At 57.8% G+C, this 18,009-nt stretch overlaps 2 protein-coding genes across 4 annotated transcripts in view; one reads left to right on the top strand and one right to left on the bottom strand.

Annotated features, from left to right (window-relative positions):
* Window positions 1-12,125, top strand: part of MARK4 (MAP/microtubule affinity-regulating kinase 4) — a 30,666-nt gene extending 18,541 nt beyond the window's left edge. For 2 of the 3 annotated variants that reach the window (XM_015416547.1, XM_015416545.1), the window contains exons 11-14: window positions 140-243; window positions 2,801-3,070; window positions 8,409-8,453; window positions 11,566-12,125. In XM_015416547.1, the coding sequence (XP_015272033.1) occupies window positions 140-243; window positions 2,801-3,070; window positions 8,409-8,453; window positions 11,566-11,902 (756 nt within the window). In that variant the 3' untranslated portion in view covers window positions 11,903-12,125. Of the gene's footprint in view, window positions 1-139; window positions 244-2,800; window positions 3,071-6,217; window positions 6,298-8,408; window positions 8,454-11,565 lie in introns of all 3 variants that reach the window. The other variant, XM_015416546.1, reaches the window with a different exon arrangement.
* A 2,930-nt stretch (window positions 12,126-15,055) lies between these two features.
* Window positions 15,056-18,009, bottom strand: part of CKM (creatine kinase, muscle) — a 10,932-nt gene continuing 7,978 nt past the window's right edge. The window contains exons 6-8 of the mRNA XM_015416544.1: window positions 17,469-17,592; window positions 16,818-17,007; window positions 15,056-15,459 (exon numbers count right to left, since the gene is read on the bottom strand). Coding sequence (XP_015272030.1) covers window positions 15,281-15,459; window positions 16,818-17,007; window positions 17,469-17,592 — 493 coding nt within the window. The 3' untranslated portion in view covers window positions 15,056-15,280. The remainder of the gene's footprint in view (window positions 15,460-16,817; window positions 17,008-17,468; window positions 17,593-18,009) is intronic.

Genomic DNA, 18,009 nt, shown 5'->3' on the forward strand with positions numbered 1-18,009 from the left:
CTCCTCCTCTTCTTCTTCTTCTTCTTCTTCTTCTTCTTCTTCTTTTTCTTCCCCCCGATGCTGTCCCCGTTGCTCGTGAGCCTCTCCAGCAGCTTCCCGGCCTGAGTCTCTGTCTCCCTCTTTCTCTGTCTGGTTGCAGAACAACATTCCCTCGAATATGATGACCCGGAGGAACACGTACGTCTGCACGGAGAGGCCCGGCGGAGATCGCCACTCCTTGCTCCAAAACGGGAAGGAGAACAGGTGGGGTTTGGAAGGAGCCGCCCAGGAGGCGGCGATCGATTGCTAGGGCAAGAAGTGCCAGAAGGCTCGTTCCCTCTGGTCTCCTCGAAGGCCTGCAGCTGAATCCCCGACCAGGGCCTTCTCCGTTTGCCAGCTTCCGGAGCGCGTAGCCCTGGGCAGTCCTGACTCCTCCGACTCCTCCTAGGGTTGGAGTTGTGTTCGCCTAGAGTGGGGAAGGTGGGCTTGGGAAGGGGGAGAGCGGAGTGGTCTGCCTTGCGGAGGGCACAGACCCCCGTGCCCACCTTATCTATTGATTGATTGGTTTCCGATTTATATCCCGCCTTGCCTGCACAGGAAGGCTCAAGGCGGCCTACAGCAAGTTAAAATACAACAAAGCACAGTGCATAAATGCAATACAATTAAATTTCCGCATACTACAATATACAAATAAAGTGCAGATCAATATAGATGACCGTTGCCAGGGGTCATTTCGTAGAAAGAGAGGTGCAGGAGCTCATTAGCATAACTCATTAGCATAACTTATTTGCATATGCCACACCCCCTGACATTACCAGAATTGTGTCAGAAGGCAACACCCATCACTCAGGCTCCACTGGACTGTTTTGGATTGCTAGCTATTTGGGGGGGGGGACGTGCAGTTCTGTCCTCGCAGAGGAGGGAGAGCTTGTACCTGAATAAGACTTGAAGGTGCCACTGGACTGTTTTGGACCGGGGGGGCGGGGAGGGGGCTCTGCAGCTTACCTGGCTGCTTCTTGCTCTGACTGAGGGCTGCTGGGAGCAGAAGGTGGGGCTTGTTGCATGTGCCCGCCCTCTGGGCTCTTTACTGCCAGAGCTGCGCTCCTGTGCGCTCCTGCAGGAAATGACCCCTGGCCGTTGCCATACAGTGATCTGGTGTAACCAGGCCAGCATCCATAGTTGTTCTTGATGCTCATCCATCAGTGGCGGCTCCTACTCGAAGGGCTGGTGGAAGAGCTCCGTCTTGCAGGCCTCGCAGAACTGTAAAAGGTCCCGCAGGGCCCTGATGTCTTTCAGGAGCTCGTCCCGCCACTGTGGAGCCGCCACTGAGAAGGCCCTGGCCCTGGTGGCAGCCAGCCTGGCTTCTTTAGGGCCCAGGAGAGTCAGGGGATTTTTGCAGCCCCGACCGCAGTGCTCTCTGGGGGGGATATATGGGGAAAGGCGGTCCCTTAGACCTTGTGCCCAGGCAAGCATAAAAGAATGCAGGACCTCCGTGCCGAGGGCAGTTCTCCAGTGCATCGCAGGGGTGTTTTGCTCCCCCTAGGTTGTCACCACCACGGCTGCAGGCTGCCCCCTCCCCCCCCCGGCTTTTGTGCTGCAGAAGGGGTGCCCTTGCTCAGCACAACCCTCCTCCGTGCAGGGCACTGGAGACGTCGGCCACTGCTGGCATACAGAATGCTGAGTTAGACAAGCCTGCAGGGGAATTCTGGCACACTTTCGGGAGGAATGCGTGGGCACCAGGGTGTGGGGGGGAGAACGGGCTCTTCTTCCGAAGGCCGGGGGCCTCGTGCGCCTTTGCCGTGCCCTCTGGTGGCAGGAGGTGCGTGCTGGCCTTGACACACACACCCCCGCCCGCACCGGCCGCCCAGTCCTGTCCCTTCCCACGGACTTTGGCTCGCCGCTGGCCTCCTGCCCAGTTTCCACTGGTCTTGCTGCAGCGTGACGCTGCTGGAGCCCCAGGGAACGGCCGGGATCCGGGCGGCCCACGTGGGACTCCAAGTTCTGGGAGAATCCAGGACAGTGTTCTGGGTGGGGGAGGGACAGCCCTCTTTGGGCAAGACCTTGGCCCCCAAGAAGGGACTGATCCCGAGGGGCCGTGGGCAGTCGGAAAGGCAGAAGGAATGTGTGTTGGGTCAGAGGAACCCTGGATTTGGCGTGTTATTTCTGTTTCGAGTTTCCAGGATTCCAGCCATCTCCTGTAGTCCAGAACTTTCATTCCTAATCCCAGTGCCTAATAGTAGCTGCATGAAGGCACTCTGCACGTGCCCAGAGCCGTGTTCCCTCTAAGCTGAGTTCGTGTGAGCTAGCTCACAGTTTTGTAGCCTCCGTCTCACACGTTTTTGTCTTAGCTCTAGAAGGACGGCTCCGGAGCAAACTGATTTATGCAGCAGCCAAATCGCCCGCTCGCAACTTTATGCCAGTTATCCATTATGCAAAAGTATGCAAAGTAATTCATGCCAGTCGCTCACAAAGTAGAATTTTTGCTCAAAGGACTCCACAGCTTAGAGGGAGCATTGGCCCAGAGCACCCTTGACTATTATTTTTTTTTTATAAAAGAAGATTTTATTAGTTTTCAACGTAAGAAAAAGAAAGAGAAACTGGCACACAACAAAGATGGAACCTGTACCCATTATACCTGCTTAAACTTTACATAGATAGAATCGTTCTTTTATGCACCTAAGCCGACTTAACCCTTTGAAATATAGAGCTTATATCTTTTATTAGCACTTCAGACGCTTCCGTTCCCGGACTGAGCCCGGGGCGAGTTCCAGTTCTCGGGCCCCGTTCTCAGTCGCCGCTCTCCTCCCCCCCCCACACACAGCTCCGTGTCCAGCCGGGTGCCCCCCGCCTCCCCCTCCAGTCACAGCATCGCCACCTCGTCCACTTCTTCGGACCGCACCCGGCTTTCGCGCGGCACCAACATCCGCAGCACCTTCCACGGGGGCCAGGTGCGGGACCGGCGCGGGACCGGGGTGCAGAACGGGCCCCCCACCTCCCCGACGCTCTCCCACGAAGCCACGCCTCTGCCGCAGAGCCGCAGCCGGGCCACCTCCAACCTCTTCAGCAAGCTCACCTCGAAGCTCACGCGGAGGTGAGTGGCGACTCGGCGAGGCACCGGCGGCCCCGGGGTCACAAACGCCGGCTGGCCCACCTGCTCTCTGTCGTCCCTCAGGTCACCCGCCTCCCCCCCCTCCCCGCTCTCTCTCTTCCCCCCATTCGTTTCGTGCCTGCGGTCACGTCATTAGCACGTTCCTGCCCAGAAGTGGCTGCCTTCACGAAACCCCCGCTTGTGGGTCAGGGAATGGGGCGATTCTTGCAGGAAGGGAAAGTGCCGGCTCTCTTTGGTAGCTTCAGAGAGAGAGGAGAGAGAGAGAGAGATTGCTCCAGAATGGGCTGACTCTGACCCTTCTCCGAGCCACTGGTCATCTTCAGAACGCAGAATGCCCCCGTTGTGGAACTTTGCACCTCTGGTTTTGCTCGAAGGGAAGGAGGAGCTTGGGTGAAAACACTGGGGCCCAATTGCGCCTTCAGTTTGGTGTAGCGGCGAGGAGCGCAGACTCTAATCTGGGAGAACCGGGTTTGATTCCCCCACTCCTCCTCCACATGCAGCGGCCGGTGTGACCTTGGGTCGTTCACAAGTTATCTCTGAGCTGTTCTCTCGAGGGCAGTTCTCTGGAGAGTTCCCTCGGCCCCACCTCCCTCGCAATGTTCCCTCTGAGTTAGTGTGAGCCGGCTCACAGGTTTTTTTAGCCTCCGGCTCGCACATTTTTTTGTCCCAGCTCAGGAAGGGAGGGCTCCGGAGCCAACTGATTTGTGTGGCAGCCAAACCGCCCGCTCACAGCTTCCATGCCGGCAGCTCACAAAGTTGAATTTTTGCTCACAAGACTCCACAGCTTAGAAGGGAGCATTGCTCACCGGGTGCCTGTTGTGGGGAGGGGGAGGAGATTGTAAAGCCGCTCTGAGACTCCTTTGGGTAGCGAAGGGCGGGGTACAAATCCGTTCTCTTCTTCTTCTCAGAGCTCTCTCAGCCCCACCTACCTCACAGGGGTGTCTGTTGCGGGGAGGGGGAGGGAAAGGAGATTGTAAAGCCACTCTGAGACTCCTTTGGGTAGCGAAGGGTATAAATCCAATCTCCTCCTCCTCCTCTTCTTCCTGGGAGAGCTGTGTGAGGGTGTCTTTGTTCTGAAATTCTCACTGACTGTTGGTGGTGGAGAGGGCTGTCTATTCACAGTGGACTTCTGGCGGCCCAGTAGGATTTCTGAGTTAAGAGACGTTCAGGGGTGTTCTGTCATTGCCTGCCTCTGTGTAGCAACCCTGGACTTTCTGGTTGGTCTCCTATCCAAGTACTAACCGGGGCCGACCAGTGTTCCCTCTAAGCTGAGTTAGTGTGAGCTAGCTCACCATTTTTTAGCCTCCAGCTCACACGTTTTTGTCTCAGCTCAGGAAGGATGGCTCTAGAGGAAACTAATTTATGTAGTAGCCAAATCGCTCGCTCGCAACTTTAATGCCATTAGCTCACAAAGTAGAATTTTTGCTCACAAGACTCCACGGCTTAGAGGGAACATTGGGGCCGACCCTCCTTAGCTTCCGAGAGCTGCCGAGATCTGGCTAGCCTGGGGCCATCCATTGTATTGATTTTAAAATATCCCCCCCCCCCAAGTGCCGAGCAGCTTGTCCAACACGATCGGTGGCTTGGGCCCGAAAGCGACTTTGGTGTTTTATCGATGCTGCTGATACATGCGGTGTGCAGCTAGTCGGCACCTTCAGCAACACCACCCGCCACCACCACTGGTGGTGGTGGTTTGAAAAGACGCCCAGGAAGGCACCTCTCTTCAGTGGAGATCTTGGCTTCTTCGTAGCCCGTTCTGTGGTCAGTTAACTGAGCCGGCTTCCCCGTGGTCTGTGAGCTGCTCTGAACCATACAGATGTTGTATAGAGGTGCTTAGCAAGGAAGCTTGCTGCTTGCTTCGCCCATATCATTCCCCTTGCGCACACGTGCATGCAAGCATCTAGAACAGGGATTCCCCAGCATTTTCGAGCGCATGGGCACCTTTGGATTTGTGACATAGCACGCTGGGTGCAGCCGCAAAATGGCTGGTGAAGATGGCGGGGCCAGCCACAGAACGGAGTTCATTAGTTGTTGTCGATTTTCCGGGCCGTACGGCCGTGGTCTTGGCATTGTAGGACCTGACATTTCGCCAGCAGCTGTGCCGTGACTGGCATCCTCAGAGGTATGACACAGAAAGAGGGAGTACTCTCTGTGTCAAGGTGAGAAGGAAAATGGTAGGGAGGTGATTTATATCTACTCAGGGAGGTGGGACAGGGCTGAGTCGTTATCTTGTAGGAGCGCGACATGCTAATGGAGGAGCTTTCCTGAGGAAGTTCTTTTGCATCTGGATTGGCTGTTGAAATCCCAATCTTATCTGTAGTGCTGTTGTCAGATGTGGAGCATCTTGTGTTTTTCAGGACTGGTCACCATGCCCTGTTTATTTTTAAATTCTCTTCTGTCCCGTCGAAATTACACAGGGAAGCCATTGAAATTCATAAACATGAAACACAATCTCATCTCACAACAGCATCACAACAGCACTACAGATAAGATTGGAATTTCAGCAGCCAACCCATCTGCAAAAGAACCTCCTCAGGAAAGCTCCTCCATTAGCATGTCTCAGCCTGGGGAACTCCGACAAGATAATGACTCAGCCCTGCCCCCACCTTCCTGAGTAGAGATAAATCACCTGCCTGCCATTTTTCTCCTCGCCTTGACACAGAGAGTCCTCCACCTTTCTGTGTTATACCTCTGAGGATGCCAGTCACGGCACAGCTGCTGGCGAGACGTCAGGTCCTACAATGCCAAGACCACAGCCGCGCAGCCCGGAAAATCTACGACAGCTAACAAATCTTCATTGGCCAATCAGAAGCCTTGCAGGGCAGACGACCCACCTGGCCCTTTCTAAAAACACACGAGGGGCACGGGAAAAATTGTTGGCGGATGCCATGCTGGGGATCCCTGATCTAGAAGCTGCCTGAGAGGCCGGGAGGAGAGGTGCCCGGGAGCCGACGTGCCACGAGAGAACCAGCCACACCCCACCGTAGTTGGGAGCCAAAAGCCGCCCGAGGCCGAAGGCCCCACTTTCTCTGCGGCGGGGAAGGGATCGCTCTCCAGACTAACCTCTCTTGCTTCCTTCCCCTCTGCTCCTCCGCGCCTCTTTTCACTCTGGCTTTTCTCTGTTTTCAGGGTCACTCTTGACCCCTCTAAGCGGCAGAATTCTAACAGGTGCGTCTCGGGCGCGTCAATGCCTCAAGGATCTAAAATCAGTAAGTCTGGCTGCTTTTCTTTTCGCCGAGGGGGCTGCCCTCCTGTCTTCCGCTGTCTTTGGCTGCCCACCCTCTTTCGCCTCCCCTCCCCTCCCCGTGCCTGTACAGAAACGCTTGCTTCCTCCTTTTCTTTGGTGTTTCTCGTAGTGAGAAAGTCGGGGATCCCCAGTTTCCGGTGGCTTTGGACAACGCTGAACTTCTGGGAAGTTGTAGGAAGTCCTGGCGTGGGATCATGCCTCTAGTTCAGGGAAACCCTTTCCCCTGATCTCTCAGACGTGTAAGGGAGGAAAGGCACTCTGCGTAGGCTCAGAGGCACTCACCTTGAATCCCCAAGTCTGAGGCCCAGCACTGATAGAACCTCTCTGGTCGAAATTAAGCCCTGCAGAACTTTGGAGCTTGAAAAGCGCCTGGCTATGCTGGAATGTGTGTTGGGGGGGGGGTGTGCGAGGCTAGAGACTGGGTTTTCCGGGCCCTTGGGTGGACTGGAACTCTGACCACGGGGTGGCACAGTGCCACAGAAGAGAGCCTCGGTGTCGCCCAGTAGCAAAGAAGAAGGGGGCCCGTGCTGCTCCCCGCCCCCTTGCAAAGCTAGTTTGCGGCAGGGAGGGAGAGCGGCTCCTCTTCCCTGGGTGACTCCAGTTCCTCGAGGGGAGAACGGCGGGGGCACGTCTGTGCACTAAACCGAAACCTCTGGCAGAGCCTAGAGAGCGTGGGACCCCATACGTCGGTCTGCCGGGGGTAGATTCGGGAAAACCGAGCAGGGACATCTGGCTCCCAGGTCCTCCAGGCCAGCTGGGGAGATGGTGTTGCCAGGCCCTGCTCGACTCTTCCTTCTGGCCCGGGTCCCTGTTCTGATCAGGGTCTCCAGCTGTCCTCAGACTTGTCGTTCCGCAACCTCCCTAGGCAAGTTCCCAGTCCGGAGCCCTGCTTTTTATATCCGAGGGTGGTGGTTGTTTTTAAGTATGGAGGAGCGTGCAAGTCTTGGGTGGCATAAGAACCTAAGGGAAGCCGTGTCGGATCAGGCCAGCGGCCCATCCAGTCCAACACTCTGTGTCACACGGGGGCCATCAGGAGGTCCACCAGTGGGGCCAGGACACTAGAAGCCCCTCCCACTCTTGCCCCCTAAGCACCAAGGATATAGTGCATCCCTTGCCCCAGACATAAGAACCTAAGAGAAGCCATGTTGGATCAGGCCAGTGGCCCATCCAGTCCAACACTCTGTGTCACACAGTGGCCAAAACCCAGGTGCCATCAGGAGGTCCACCAGTGGAGCCAGAACTCCAGAATTCTTCCCCCTCTTGCCCCCCCCCCAGCACCAAGGATACAGAGCATCCCTTGCCCCAGACATAAGAACCTAAGAGAAGCCATGTTGGATCAGGCCAATGGCCCATCCTGTCCAACACTCTGTGTCACACAGTGGCCAAAAATACCAGGGGCCATCAGGAGGTCCAGATGCGAGGCCAAAACTTCAGAAGCCCTCCCAATGTTGCCCCCCCCCCAAAGCACCAAGGATATGGAGCATCACTGCCCCGGGCATAAGAACATAAGAGAAGCCATGTTGGATCAGTCCAATGGCTCATCCTGTCCAATACTCTGTGACACACAGTGGCCAAAACCCAGGGGCCGTCAGGAGGTCCACCAGCAAGGCCAGACCTCTGGAAGCCCTCCCCCTGTTGCCCCCCAAGCACTGAGAATACTGAGCATCCCTCTACACCTTGCGGCTCATAGCCACTGATGGACCTCCCGATGGACCGACCCCCCCCCCCCCCCCCCCGACAGTGTTCCATCTATACCTTGCGGCTCATAGCCACTGATGGACCTCCCGATGGACCGGCCCCCCCCCCCGATGCCGTCTGTGCTTGTAGCCGCTGTGTCTTCCTGCGGCCAAAGGCTCTTGCAAGCTCACGGGGAAGCTTTGGGATCCCAGGACAGCGAGACCAGAAGGCTGGGCCTTAGGCGAGAGGGTCCGTCCCTCTTCCGGTCAAGGCCAAGCAGCCGAGGTGGCCAGGAGCAGGGGGCTGGAGGGGGGAGCAGCCAAGAGACCCCACCCTCTGGGCGCCTCTGCTGCATCCGGCTCCCGCCTTCACCTCCCCCTTCCCTTCTCTTTCCAGGGTCGCAGACGAACCTGAGAGAATCAGGGGACCTGCGCTCACAAGGTAAGTCTCTGTTTTGCTCCTCGCAGCCTTTAGTCCCGCTCCGGTCTCCTCTGGGCTGCCCGCCCCTTAAAAGCGTGCCCACTCTCTTTGGGTAGCTTGTAGCCCAAACGGTATGTGGGAGTCCACAGAACTGCAGAGAAGCCGCAGGGGAATGTTGGCTTCCTGAGAATCGTGCCTTTTCAGTAGTGCAAAGCTGCGCTTCAGAGCATGCGAGCGATGTGTGGGGCACCCTTGGGAGCTGACCAGCAGTTTGGGGCGGGCCTCGGTTGCCCTCTCTCGCCCCTGGCCCCTCCTCATGGTGAGCAGAAGGAGGACTGAGCGTGTCGTGTAGCAACCAGGACAGGACGCGGGAGGCTGGGCTGGACCACACCTCCTGCAGCGCCCGCCCTTCCTCGGCGCTAGCTCCACTTTCATGGGGGATGCCGGACGGCTTCCTGGACGTGTGTTTAGGGTGGGTTGGTTGAGCCCTTCTAGTCCAGCATCATGTCTCACACAGGGGCCAACCAGTTCCTCTGGAGGTCCAACAACAGAGCAGAGAGGCCGAGGCCTTCCCCTGATAAGAATGTCAGAAGAGCCCTGCTGGTTCAGACCAGTGGTCACTAGAACATAAGGAGAGCCCTGCTGGATCAGACCAGTGAGGGTCCATCTAGTCCAGCATCCTGTCTCACACAGGGGACAACCAGTTCCTCTGGAGGTCCAACAACAGGGCAGGGAGGCCGAGGCTTTCCCCTGATGACAACGTCAGAAGAGCCCTGCTGGGTCAGACCAGTGGTCCATCCAGTCCAGCATCCCGTCTCACACAGGGGCCAACCAGTCCCTCTGGAGAGCCAACAACAGGGCAGAGAGGCCGAGGCCTTCCCCTGATAAGAACATCAGGAGAGTCCTGCTGGTTCAGGCCAGTGGTCCATTAAGTCCAGCATCCTGTCTCACACAGGGGCCAACCAGTTCCTCTGGACAGCCAACAACAGGGCAGAGAGGCCGAGACCTTCCTCTGATAAGCACATAGGCCTACTAGATCACACCAGTGAGGGTCCATCTAGTCCAACATTTTGTATCTCACAGTGGCCAACCAGTTCCTCTGGAGGGCCAACAATGGGGCATAGAGGCCAAGGCCTTGCCCCTGAAGAACATCAGAAGAGCCCTGCTGGATCAGACCAGTGAGGGTCCATCTAGTCCAGCATCCCGCCTCACACAGTGGCCAACCAGTTCCTCTGCAGGGCCTACAACAGGGCAGAGAGGCCGAGACCTTCCCCTGACAAGAACATCAGAAAAGCCCTGCTGGTTCAGGCCACTGGTCCATTCAGTCCAGCTTCCTGTCTCACACAGTGGCCAACCAGTTTCTCTGGACAGCCAAGAACAGAGCAGAGAGGCCAAGGCCTTCCTCTGATAAGCACATAAACCTACTAGTCCAACATTTTGTGTCTCACAGCAGCCAACCAGTTCCTCTGGAGGGCCAACAATGGGGCATAGAGGCTGATGAGTACGTCAGAAGAGCCCTGCTGGTTCAGACCAGTGAGGGTCCATCTAGTCCAGCATCCCGTCTCACACAGGGGCCAACCAGTTCCTCTGGAGGGCCTACAACAGGGCAGAAAGGCCGAGGCCTCCCCCTGAGAAGAACATCAGAAGAGTCCTGCTGGATCACACCAGAGAGGGTCCCTCTAGTCCAGCATCCCGTCTCACACAGGGGCCAACCAGTTCCTCTGGAGGGCCTACAACAGGGCAGAGAGGCCGAGGCCTTCCCCTGATAAGAACCTCAAAAGAGCCCTGCTGGATCACACCAGTGAGGGTCCATCCAGTCAAGCATCCCGTCTCACACAGGGGCCAACCAGTTCCTCTGGAGGGCTGTCAACAGGGCAGAGAGGCCGAGGCTTTTCCCTGACAAGAACATCAGGAAAGTCCTGCTGGTTCAGGCCAGTGGTCCATTCAGTCCAGCATCCCATCTCACACAGTGGCCAACCAATTTCTCTGGACAGCCAACAACAGAGCAGAGAGGCTGAGGCCTTCCTCTGATAAGCACATAAGCCTACTAGATCACACCAGGAAGGGTCCATCTAGTCCAGCATCCTGTCTCACACGGTGGCCAACCTGTTCCCCTGGAGGGCCAACAACAGGGCAGAGAGGCCAAGGCCTTCCCCTGATAAGAACCTCAGAGGAGCCCTGCTGGATCAGACCAGTGAGGGTCCATCCAGTCCAGCATCCTGCTTCATACAGGGGCCAGCCAGTTCCTCTGGAGGGCCAACAACAGGGCTGAGAGGCCGAGGCCTTCATAAAAACATCAGAAGAGCCCTGCTGGGTCAGACCAGGGAGGGTCCCTCTAGTCCAGCCTCCCGTCTCATACAGTGGCCAGCCAGTTCCTCTGGAGGGCCAACAACAGGGCTGAGAGGCCGAGGCCTTCATAAAAACATCAGAAGAGCCCTGCTGGGTCAGACCAGGGAGGGTCCCTCTAGTCCAGCCTCCCGTCTCATACAGTGGCCAGCCAGTTCCTCTGGAGGGCCAACAACAGGGCTGAGAGGCCGAGGCCTTCATAAAAACATCAGAAGAGCCCTGCTGGGTCAGACCAGGGAGGGTCCCTCTAGTCCAGCCTCCCGTCTCATACAGTGGCCAGCCAGTTCCTCTGGAGGGCCAACAACAGGGCTGAGAGGCCGAGGCCTTCATAAAAACATCAGAAGAGCCCTGCTGGGTCAGACCAGGGAGGGTCCCTCTAGTCCAGCCTCCCGTCTCATACAGTGGCCAGCCAGTTCCTCTGGAGGGCCAACAACAGGGCTGAGAGGCCGAGGCCTTCATAAAAACATCAGAAGAGCCCTGCTGGGTCAGACCAGGGAGGGTCCCTCTAGTCCAGCCTCCCGTCTCATACAGTGGCCAGCCAGTTCCTCTGGAGGGCCAACAACAGGGCAGAGAGGCCGAGGCCTTCCCCTGATCTTCCCTGCTGGCACTGGTTATCCAGAGGTTGACTGCCTCTGAATGTGGAGGTTCCGTTTCTAAGGGCGGGCTCGCGAACGGTGCGCAGAGAGCGCATTTCAGCCCTCAGTTCATGAGCCCAGGAGGTCTGTGACTGACGCCCTGCCGACCACGATGCCAATAAGCCTTGCCTGTCGCTCTTCTCCGCCCGCAGTTGCAATTTACCTTGGCATCAAAAGGAAACAGAACCCCGGCTGCTCCGATTTACCTGGAATGTAAAGCTCACCAGCACCCGCCCCGCCGAGGCCATCCTCGCCGCCCTCCGCCAGGCCACGGACGCTGCAGGCTGCTGCTGCCTCCAGACGGAGCCCTTCGTCCTCTCCTGTACGCACGAGAAGAGCCCCAGCGAGCAGTACTGCTCCTTCGAGGCGGAGGTCTGCCGGCTGCAGCGGCTGGGGGGCCTCCACGGGGTGCTTTTCCGGCGCCAGGCGGGCACCTCCCTGGCCTTCCGGGGCTTGGTGGCCAAGATCACCGACCAGCTACAACTCTAGCGCCTCGGAGGGGCGCCGCCACAGCGCTCGACCACCCACAGGCCGGGGGACAGTGCCGAGGGGGGTGACCCGCGACTGCCCACCCCTGTCCTCGCGGGGCCAGGACTCCCGGGAGCCTGACTCTGTCGCCCGACGGAAAGAGGAGCTGCTTGGGACAGAGGGGGCTGTGCCAACCCCGCCGCCCAGCTGGGTGAAGGACGGGGGGGGGAGAGAAGGGAGGGGAGGGGGCGGTTGGCTGTGGAGGTCCTTTTCCTCCCTTGCTTTCCCCACACGTGACTGACCCTCTTCAGGCCGCAGCAGGGAGGGGCCCAGGTCTCGCAACCCGTTTCCTGAGCTTCACACGGAGGGGTGTTGGTGTTGCCCGGAGCTTTTGGTGGCAGGGGGGGGATTTGTGACACAGAGAGGCATTTCTGACCCTGCTTCCCCCCCCTCCTGGCTTCTTCATCCTGCCCCCACCAGGGGAAGCCCCCAACCCGAGGGTCCTGGGTTTTCGTTTTGGGTCCCCCCCCCTCACTCGCGGAGGGAGGAAATAACGATGCCCCCCGCTTCGTCCGTCTGGTTTAAGTCGAAACAGTCAAACTGGTTCCGTTCCAAACCGGAGCCGTTTTTTGTTCCAGCCTTTTCTGGTATTCAGGTTTTGGCGGGCCAAGAGGGTAATCCCGCCCCCCCCATGCTGGTTTGACACAAAAAGAGTCCCCCGTGCCCCCCACCTGCCCTCGGAATTCTCCAGCATCTGTGCCGGGGACTCTTCTCTGAGCGGCCGAGACCTCCTCGCCAGTCTTGGTTTCTAGTTGTGGTTTGGGGGGAGCGAGGAGGAGCAGGGAACGGCGCAAGGGAGGGTGAATTCTGGGGTAAGGGAGAAACGGCAGGCTGCACTTCATCAGGGGACCACCGGGGTCACCTGTTCTGCACCTGTGGGACAGCTGACCTCCGGGTTGGGGGCTCTGGTGGCGCTCGGCTCCTGCGAACCACCTCGGGGGGCGGTGGGAGTTCCTCTCCTGAGGGCGATCGGACGTCTCCAGTGGGGCGAAAGTGCTCCCACCTCTGTTCCCGAAGGAACGTTTCCACCTGGGCCTTTCAGCCTCTCCGGTTTAGCATCCCCATAATCCTTGCAGGCCTCTCAGGTGGCAGGCGGCACCCCCCTCCCCAACACACACCCTCCATCGTGTACCCCCTTTGCTGGACTCCAAAGCCCCGGTGCTGAGACCACACGCCAAAGGAGGCTGGACCTCCAGGGGGGGGGCTCTGTTCAAGGGCTTCAGCCCATCAACATCTCACAAGTCGGACACCCCGCTGGAACACGTTGGCGGCGACTCCGCTCAGAAATGGGGGGGAGGAGGAGAGGAAGCGCACGCCGGACCCTCCTGCGGCCCCTCGTGTGGCAGATGGACGTCGGGTGCCGTTCTGGAGCCCCCACAGCTGTGCCTGTCCCATCTTGACCACCCGGGCCCTCGGGACAGGGGGTCTGGTCTCGGGAGGTGGGAGGGCGGCTGAGTGAGTGGGAAGTGGGGGGTGGACGGGGACGTTCCCGTTCTAGTCTGGGGTGGGGCAGGGGTTGGGGTGGGGGCTCGTGCACTCGCTCCCCCTGCTGTGAGCTGCGCCCTCCCTGCCCCCCCCAAAAAAACCTGCCTGTTTGCCCCCCTCCCCTCTGTACAGACTCCCCTGTAAATATCAGTCCAGTTAGTCCCTGTATTATTGGGTAGAGATATTCGCGATCCAGCCCTTGCCTTGGGACGGTTGATAAGTTATTCGAGCCCCAGCGCGACGGTCTGTACCAAACCCCTAATAAACATAGAAAGCCTCCTTGTGTGCCTGGCTGGATCCTTGCCTTTGGGGGCATGGGTGGGGGGTGGGGTGGGGTGGGGGGAGCCGAAGCCGCTTCAGAGCTTTACGGGGTTGGGGGGGGTTGTGGGCACTCTGCTTATGCTCAGAGGTGGCCGTGGCTTTGGGGATTGGAAAACAGACAGCTGGGTCGGACAACGCCCTAAGTCCAAATGATTGTTCGGCAGCCAGTTTGGTGTCGTGGTTAAGTGCGTGGACTCTAATGTGGGAGAACCGGGTTCGATTCCCCACTCCTCCTCCACTTGCAACTGCTGGATGACCTTGGGCAAGCCCTAGTTCTGTCAGAGCTGTCCTTGAAAAAGAGCCGTTTCTGTCAAGAGCTCTCTCAGCCCCACCTACCTCACGGGGTGTCTGTTGTGGGGAGGGGAAGGGGAAGGAGTTTGTCAGCCGCTCAGACACCTTTGGGTAGTCAAGGGCGGGTTATGAATCCAATCTCCTCTTCTATTCTCTCACCCGCCTTCCCTCGCTTCCTGTACCCTGAGACACTGGCCGTGCTGGAGTTAAGGAAGCTGAGAGTTGACATATATTGAAGGTAGGGTCCTAGAAAGACTGCCCTCCCCGGATGGCTCAGGCTAGCCTGATCTCATCAGATCTCAGAAGCTAAGCAGGGTCGGCCCCGGTTAGTATTTGGATGGGAGACCGCCAAGGAAGTCCAGGGTTGCTACGCAGAGGCAGGCAATGGCAAACCGCCTCTGTTGATCTCCTGCCTTGAAAAACCTCCTGGGCCACCGTAGGTCAGCTGCAACTTGACGGCACTTTTCGCCATCACCAGGAAGACTTAGTTGAGGCACGGGGGCAGTGAGGGGGCACTGCCCCCCCCCGAGTGTTAGGGCTCAAGTACGCTGGAGGTTTCTTGCCAGCAACAAAATTGCCATTCCTGGCCCGTTTTGCAACTGTGTGTGTGTGTGTGGACCTCCCAGTTCCAATAAAACTCCAGCCTGTAGACTGGACCAGTGTTCCCTCTAAGCTGAGTTCGTGCGAGCCAGCTCACAGTTTTTTAGCCTCCGGCTCACACATTTCTGTCTTAGCTCAGGAAGGAGGGCTCCAGAGCAAACTAATTTATGCAGCAGCCAAATCCCTCGCTCACAACTTTAATGTCAGTACCTCACAAAGTAGAATTTTTGCTCACAAGACTCCACAGCTCAGAGGGAGCATTGAACTGGACCGAAAACCACCCGTCCCACAAACAAACGGTTGCACAACAGGTCACAGGTGGGCGGTGCGGAGCGGCTCTCCCGCCCTCGCCTGTTGGACCCTCCCCCCCGGAAGGACCCCGCAAGCAGAAAAGAAGAGTCGGACGAGGAGGCCCTCTAGGGGGGAGGCAAGGCTCTGAGGCCATCGCTAGCTTTATTAACTCCTTCCACTAAGGCTCGGGTGACGTGAGCTTCCCAGCTGGCAGAGGGCAGCCACCCGCTCGGCCCTCGCCTCCCCTGGGCAGGAGAGAGGAGGGCGCAGGGGAGCGGCTGCCGGGAGTGGCAGGGTTGGGGTCACCACCCGGAGTCCGCGCGGGGCCGTCGGGGCCAAGAGATGGCGCTCTCACTTCTGCGCAGGGACCATGTCGTCGATGGCCTGGCCCTTTTCCAGCTTCTTCTCCATCTCCACCATGAGCTTCACGCCGTCAACCACCAGCTGGACTTGGTCCACCTCGGAGGAGCCCAGGCGGTCGGCGTTGGAGATGTCGAACACGGCGCCCACGGCCTCGGTGTCCACGCCACCTGGGGAGAGAAGAAGTAGCCGGTGGTCGGTCACCGCCCTCTGACCGGATTTGGGCTGCCTGCTTCCCAGGGAGTTTTACCTGGACGGGCAATGCGTTCCCTATCAGAACTACAACTAAGGGTCATTTCCTGCGGGAGCGCACAGGAGCAGAGCTCTGGCAGTAAGGAGCCCAGGGGGCGGGCACATGCAACAAGCCCCGCCCCCTGCTCCCAGCAGCCCTCAGTCACGATGAGCAAGAAGCAGCCAGATAAGTTGCAGAGCCCCACCACCACCTTCAGGTACAAGCTCCCCCTCCTCTGTGAGGGCAGATCTGGGTGGCCCCCCCCCCCCATAGCTAGCAATCCAAAACAGTCCAGTGGAGCCTGAGCGGTGTGTGTTGCCTTCTGACACACTTCCGGTGATGTCAGGGGGTGTGGCATATGCAAATAAGTTATGCTAATAAGGCATGCTAATGAGCTCCTGCACTTTCTACGAAATGACCCCTGACTACAACCGAGAGAATAAGGGGGGGCGGGGAAGGAAACTCAACCCAAAATGTAGCTGTGATCTAAGAGGGTCAAGCTAACAAATACATTGTTATGAAAATACAAATATTTATTATGGTGTACAGATAAATAAAACCTACATAAGGACTAAAAGAAATAGTCCAGATATTCCTATAGTACACTAACACACATCCAGAAATGAATAGATAAAGAATTTTTCTATAGAACCAGGTGTTGCTTTCTGAAATGGTCGAAAAGAAGAGGAAAAGGCCAGATTATTATATATCAAATGTATATACTAAATATACATAATATACATAAAATGTATATAAAATTTTCCTGTTATTTTTGGAATATTTCTTTTAACCTTATGTATGTTTATATATGCGTACACCATAGTAAATATTTGTATTTTCATAACAATGTATTTGTTAGCCTGACCCTCTTAGATTACAACCCTATCAGAACTACCCCTTGGGAGCAGGAAACAGAGCACAGGATCCTTGCACTGAAAAGGACAATTTGCTTTTCTCTCCTGGTAGGCTGGGGTGGGTTCTCAAGTACAAAACACACCTGTCCATCAAGTGTGACATTTCTATCTTGGCCTGGGATTTCTCCTTCCGTAGGGAGGCGATTTAAGCAAATTCTGATCTATACCCGTTTGCTGCGTTCAGGGGCCCAGATTTGGTGGCGACGGCTACGAGGACTCAAAACGTTCCGTTCAACTAAATGCCACGTTCCCAATTAACTGCGTGGGCGGGCTGTGCGGGTTTGAGCTACGGGGGACAGACGGGCCCCCGGGAGGGTGGGAGCCAGGGACGTCCTCCGGTCCCGTCCTGCGGCCGTGGCAAACACCCCTTCCCCCCCCTCACCTGTGCCACGTTTCTGCAGACGGAGGCGGGTGAGGATCTCCTCGAACTTGGCGTGCTTGCTGAGGTGGGGCAGTTTCACGTGGACGCCGCCACGCAGGCCGGTGCCCAGGTTGGAGGGGCAAGTGAGGACGTAGCCCAAGTGCTCGTTCCAGCTGAAGGGGTGGCCGGCTTTCTTGAAGATCTCCTCAATCTGGCCCCCCCGGGGAGAGAGAAGCGTTCAGCCCCGGCTGGCCCCTTGACGGCGTCCGCTCCGTGGCAGGGTGGCCGGGCTCAGGGGCCCAAGAAGATGCTGGGATCCCCTGCCGTGTCCCATTCTCCTGATCCGCCCGTGTGAGCATCCTGCGGGTCTCTTGAGCGCACCCCCCCCCCTGTGTCAGGTGTTGCAGGACACGGCTCGGGCCCTGGCTGGCTCTCTGGGGCCCCAGTCGGAAGAGGGAATGGCAGCCCATCCCGGCCAGAACTGGCAGCAGCTGCGGGGGGGCTGAGGGGGGCAACGGCCCGCTCCGGCCAAAGCTTCCCAATCTGCTGCCACCAGTCAGTTACATCGCCAATGGGAGGCCACCAGCTTCTTTGTCTGGTCCCTGGTCGCCCACCCGCCCACTGAGGGTCCCGGCCTGCCCCCTCGTATCAGCAGCCGGCCTCACCCCTCACCTTCTGCAGCCCGACGCAGAAGCGCCGGAAGACCTCCTTCATGTTGCCGCCCTTCTGCATGGAGATGACACGGAGGTGATCCTCCTCGTTGACCCAGACCAAGAAGGTCTTGTTGTCGTTGTGCCTGTGGGACAAAGGGTGCAGATGCCTCAGCTTTTCCAACCAGGCCTCTCGTCTCTCCTGGCGAGATTCAAGGAAGGGGGAGACGTCAACAGCCTGAGGTGCTGGGACTGGATTTCGGGTGCGGCTGAGAGCGCCCTTTCCAAAACTGCTCTTGAGAGAACAGCTCTGACAGAACCAGGGGTCATTCCCTGTGGGAGCGCACAGGAGCGGGGCTCCGGCAGTAAAGAGCCCAGGGGGCGGGCACATGCAACAAGCCCCACCCCCTGCTCCCAGCAGCCCTCAGTCAGAGCAAGAAGCAGCCAGGTAAGTTGCAGAGCTCCCCCTGCCCCCCCGGTCCAAAACAGTCCAGTGGCACCTTTAAGACCAAGTTTTATTCAGGTACAAGCTCTCCCTCCTCTGCTAGGGCAGATCTGCCCGT

This window comes from Gekko japonicus, unplaced genomic scaffold (assembly GCF_001447785.1).
Source record: "Gekko japonicus isolate JY-2015 unplaced genomic scaffold, Gekko_japonicus_V1.1 scaffold3087, whole genome shotgun sequence".
NCBI classification, from domain to species: domain Eukaryota; kingdom Metazoa; phylum Chordata; class Lepidosauria; order Squamata; family Gekkonidae; genus Gekko; species Gekko japonicus.